Raw genomic sequence first — 5,913 nt, 5'->3', positions numbered from 1 at the left:
ATACTAGCAATGCTACCGAGTACTAATACTACAAATTACTTTTGAATACTAATGAATAATAACAATACTATCGAAATTTTAATTCAGAAAGAGGATTTTTTTAAGGTCGGGAATTTAAGTCAACAGTATTGACAATCAAATGTTTGATTCTTTTTTGTGGTTCTGACATCGCTAAATGCAAAAGCTCTTTAAATAGAAAAAATCAACTTTGGTATTAAGGGAGGGGGAGGAGTAGAATAAAGTTGTTATTTAAGAGCACTGAGTTCGTTATTATTTAAGGTAACAGAAGAAAGATTGACAGCAGAATTTTGATTAAGATGTGGTTAAGTATTAAGTTCAGGAAGATGATTAGATGTTAGGAACCTAGAGGATTACTTTACTTTGATTAGTTTGTGTAGAAAAATTAAATCCTTCACAAAGAACGTTAATCAATTGCGTCAAAATTGGAAGTAGAATTATTACTATTTATATGCATGTCATGTAATTTGCGCTCAACAGTGGCTTACTTTCTACGAAATTTCTTGAAAGTAAAAACTTAAAATGAAGTATTTTCTCAATTTTGTTGTGAGGGCAAAATATATTTTCAAGATACGAATTCAGAATCAAATTTAATGCCCCTACAATGAATAAAGAAACTAAAGTAGTGTAAGAGTTTGTTTTTTGAGCCTTAAGTTGCAAAAACTTCGTGATTTCTTACAAGTTTTGAAGTTAATACGGTTCGCAAACGGTTAATTAACAATGCTGTTGTGCTGCATAAAGTTATTTTTCCTTTATGAACATAATATGTGTTTCTTATTTAAGAAAAAGAGAGAGAGAGAGAAATCCTAAGCAAGATTTGTAAAGATGTTATGAATTATACGTTTATAGACCTAAATGAATATTATCGTTTAATACTATAAGATCAGTATTATCATTTTCAAAAGTGAAAAAGCTTTAATGGCAGAGAGTAGGGTACACGTACTACCCAAAAACCTAATAAATACCAAAACGCCTTTTTGAAACAATAGTTTCGAAATAATATGCATGATTTAATGATGATTGAAATCGGGAATTACAGCCCTTAAATTTCCTTCGCTGATTTTTCCGAATCTTTTTGCTCGCTATTGAAATAGAGGAACCTGATATTTTTTAGCAATGTAAGAATTGCATGTGCAAAATTCTTCTGGCATTTCGCCAGTATTCAGAATGCAAAAAGTTTTGTTGTTACATAAATTAAAAGAAGTGGTATAAAATGAGAAAATTTTTTTTACATGTAATCAGTTTCTCACAAAAAGTGTGATTAGCGTAGAATACGCAAAGAAAATTTATCTATAGATAAAAGGAATTTCCCTCTTAAATTCATGCCAAGTTGTAGGTGCGATATAGCCACAACTGGCTCTTGCGCCAATAACTAAAAACTAACTAACTAACTTAAATTCATGCTAAAGAAAAGAAGGTATGTACCCTTATTAATAACCATGGCAAGCAAACTAAATACTATTTCGTAACACAGTTGCATTTAACTAAGAAATAGAACCGTTGAAGAAGTAAAGTCCGTCATCTCCTCAACAAGCCATACTACATGAGTCTGCATGGTTAACAAAATAAGTAATGAGGGAATAAAAAATACTTCCAATCTCGCAAAGAATATACAGAGACTAGGATTGAGTCAGTTTTGGCTCCACCGGCTGATAATTTAATTACTTTAAAAAAGAGGCTCACGCATTAGCAAAAAAAAAAAAAATATTCACAGACTAACTCAAAAGGTATCATGAATACAATGTGGACCCAAAAATTTTCCTAAATACAATCAAACTATGAAGAAAATTCTGACCATTACAACCTTTTGATGAACACAATACCTTAACCCTTTGGCTACTAACATTTGTCCCAACAAATGCTTCAAAATTACTAATGGGGTGAAAAGCACTTAGAAACTCATTGTAATATATCCCAGTCGTAGAGTCAAATCAAGTATACGTGTTTCATGTGTCAAATATCCCCTGGATGGCGCTACCTAGATGGCGCTAAAGAGTTTCTTGCATGAAATAGCATTGTGATTTTGCGCTGGGACAGATATATCCCACTAGTATTCTTCATCGGGACAGATATATCCCACTCGTATTCTTCATTGGGATTGTTATGCTCATTCATATTTTATTCATATTTGTTCAACTGAACATAGAAAAAAGAACAAATATGAGTTGGCCAGCTTAGTTCCTAAGTTAAAACAAAAAGAAAACACTTCGGCACGGAAAAAATTAATAAGCAGACCCCTGTCAGTGTTATCTTTGGTGATGACTATATTTGACGTAAATGATGCTAGAAAAACTTGAAAAACAATTATGGATATGAGTTTTTTGTTACTGAATATTACCCCCGTGTATTAAATAGTGACTGGTGCAAGTTAAGTCTGTCGGGGTCACAAATCCTCCAAGTTTCCTTAATAAATCATTACCTCTGGGGGTACTGATCCAGGAACTCCCTCGTCTTCTGGACCAGAATCAGAATTACAAGGATACGCAGTTGAACATTTGTAGTTGTAAACATAGATTTGGATCGGCTGTTCAACGACGTTCAAAATAAAGTAAAATTAATGAAATAAGTATTTGAGTTTGAAAAATACAGAATTTAGGGATATTTTTAAGGGAAATCTCAAATTACGATGTCTTTGCTAACCCCTAAAGTAGATTAGAAAACTGAAATATTTTATACATCAACTTTTTAAAAGAAAGCTGATACTTTTTAATTTGGGACAATATGCATTATTTCTAGGGTGTATTATGCACCATAACGTATGATTAGTATGGAAAAGACTTTATCTTCCATCACCTGAATAAATTTTGTATGCACTTAGGTTTTTAAATGAATTTACCGTATTGTTTGGCACAGCATGTCCTCATCTGGACCTTGCGCCACTAAACCCTACATTCAATTCAATTCCATCACCTGAATTGACAGTTTTGTAATCCCATAGAAACCGACTGACCAAAAGGTGTAGTTCAATCTTACACATCTCCATTCTAGTATAATATAGTGAAAATATATTCCAATAATCTATAGGAATCTAGTGGATATTCCAGCATGAAAATGATATGCATTAGACTGTTTTACATTTTTTAACTAACATGCATATCAGATAATATTATGTCAAATGAAACTTTAAAATTAATCTATATTATATAAGACGCTAATACGTACGTATGTATGTATCAATAAAACCGATGATATTTCTTTTCTCGCGCTGGCAATAGTTTTCATTTTTAATTGATTGGATTCGGCGCGCAAGAGCACGTAGTGAGCATCATATGGCTAATCCATGTTATATAAAACGCTAATACGTTTTAATTGATAGGCTTCGCGCGCAAGAGCACGTAGTGAGCATCATATGTCTATCTATCTCCGATTGTCACCAAGAAAAAAACGGTTGGTTGGTTATGAGTACTGAAATAGTTCCTTTTCATTGGCAGAAATGAGAAGTGTTATGCTATTGCTATTTTGTTTTGAATTGAGCGCTTTACTATTCCACGTTTTGTTATATTATTAGTTATGAGTTGAATGCAGTTTTAATATTTCATATTTATTTTAAGTAAAATTTCATGAATCTTAATAACCTACGTACGGTTTATAACAATCTCCGAAGAAGAGAGAGCCGCTCTAATGAAACTCCAGAAGAGCAATATCAACGGAGCACAATTAGAAATGCTACAGAACTAGCACGACGTTCTAATGAAACTCCAGAAGAGCAATATCAACGGAGAACAATTAGAAATGCTACAGAACGAGCACGACGTTCTAATGAAACAACTGTTGAACAACATCAACGGAGATTGGCCAGGAATGCTGCCGATAGGCTTCGGCGCTCAAGAGAACGTAGTGAGCATCATATGGCTAATCGGGTGAATTCTCAAACTGAAGTCACTGTCTTGGAACACGATTGCGGTAGTATGACGGAGGTTTGCAATTTTTGTCACGCACTTTTTTGGCTGGGTGAACTAAACTCCAGTAAAAAATATACAAAATGCTGCCATGATGGGAAAAACCGATTGCCGAATTTGGCTGATCCTCCTGAACTTTTAAAGGATTTACTATCCAATAATTCAGTTGAAGCTAGGAACTTTCAACAGCATATTCGGGAGTATAATGCATCACTGGCTTTTGCATCAATGGGCGCTGAAGTAAAATTACCTCCTGGATACGGCCCATATATTTTTCGTATTCATGGACAGATCTACCACAGAGTTTCCCCATTGTATTCAGATGAAAATAAAAAACCTGGATATGGACAGTTGTATATATTTGATTCTTCTGAAGCAAGCAGAAAGCGTCTATCCAACAATCCATCTTGCCTTGCCTCCGTGATGAAAAAATTGGATGAAATGCTACGTTTACTAAATCCGTATGCTGAATCATATTTGCAAATGCATAAATTAGTGCAGGCTAATCCAGCAGTAAAGGTAAAAATGGTTTTTGCTGAAAATTCAAATTTGGATATGCGGCGTTATAATGCACCTACCTCCAGAACTGAAGTCGCTACCATATTTGTTGGAGATGAAGGCGAACCACCAGCAAATAGAGATATATGCATTTATCCAGTTGGGCAGGGTTGCATAAATATTTCTCCTTTAAATAAATGCAATGACCCTATGGTTTATCCTCTACTTTTTCCAAGAGGAAAACAGGGATGGTCAAATGAAATTGAACATGTTCAAGAGAGACGCTCGGCTAAAAGAAATAGAGTAACTCAACTACAGTTTTATGCTTATAGGCTTTCAGTTCGTGGTGGTTTCAGTATTTTGCATAGCAGTGGCAAATTATTTCAACAATTTGGGGTAGATGCTTACGCTAAAACAGAAGGATCTCGACTTAACTACATCCGCTTAAATCAAAAAGATCTAAGAGTAGAATTTTACCAGGAACTTTTGGATGCTTTAACAACACAAGCCTTGAATAACAATTTACGCGTAGGAAAGCTTATCATATTGCCTTCTTCTTTTCAAGGAAGCCCAAGATTTATGCAACAAAATTATCAAGATGCTATGGCTATGGTCAGAAAATTTGGGCGACCGGACCTGTTTGTTACATTTACCTGTAATCCTGCCTGGCCTGAAATTTTAAATGCCATGAATGGTCGGGAAAAACCCGAGAATAGTCCAGATATTATTGTACGAGTTTTCAAGATGAAGCTGTCAGAGCTTTTGGACGATCTCATAAAGAGAAATATATTTGGAATTGTTACTTCTTACATATATGTTATTGAATTCCAAAAGCGGGGCTTGCCTCATAGCCATATTATACTGACATTAGACTCTTCCTCCAAAATTCGTTCAAAAGACGACATAGATAGATTTGTAAGAGCAGAATCACCTAATGTAAATATAAATCAACGTCTTTTTGAAATTGTTACAAGGGTCCATGGCCCCTGTGGTTATTTAAACCAAAATTCCCCATGTATGAGAGATGCTCGAAGCAATTTCCTAAAGAGGAGACAGAAGAAAATGGCTATCCAGTTTACAAAAGACGCTCCACTGAGCCAGTCAAAGTTGGCAAGCATCACATTGATAATCGTTGGATTGTTCCATATAATCCTTACCTTATCAAGAAGTATAATGCACATATCAATGTTGAAGTTTGCGCATCTGTAAAAAGTGTAAAATATTTGTATAAATATGTATATAAAGGGCAGCTTCTATCGTGCTGAAAAATGATAGCAATATAAACCATGATGAAGTGTTAAATTTTTTAGATGGACGATATGTTAGCGCTCCAGAGGCAATGTGGCGTCTAAGTGAGTTTAGCATGTCTGATAAATCTCACACAGTAGTTCGACTAGCAGTTCATTTGCCTGACCAACAACCGATATACTTTATAGAGGGCCAAGAAAATGAAGCAGTTGAACGAGCTTCAATTAAAGAAACAACTTTAACTGCTTGA

General features: G+C 34.6%; 1 protein-coding gene across 1 annotated transcript; it reads left to right on the top strand.

The window, feature by feature from the left end:
* The first annotated feature begins 3,578 nt into the window (after positions 1-3,578).
* LOC147806851 (uncharacterized) lies at positions 3,579-5,913 on the top strand. The gene is made up of 2 exons (XM_087168616.1): positions 3,579-5,583; positions 5,726-5,913. Exons 1-2 carry the CDS (start codon positions 3,579-3,581, stop codon positions 5,911-5,913), a joined length of 2,193 nt encoding a protein of 730 aa, XP_087024742.1.

Source organism: Parasteatoda tepidariorum, chromosome 7 (genome assembly GCF_982258835.1).
Source record: "Parasteatoda tepidariorum strain Cologne lab strain chromosome 7, Ptep-v5.0, whole genome shotgun sequence".
Lineage (NCBI taxonomy): Eukaryota > Metazoa > Arthropoda > Arachnida > Araneae > Theridiidae > Parasteatoda > Parasteatoda tepidariorum.
The sequence above is the reverse complement of the archived record's forward strand: the minus strand, read 5'-3'. Positions and strand labels throughout refer to the sequence as shown.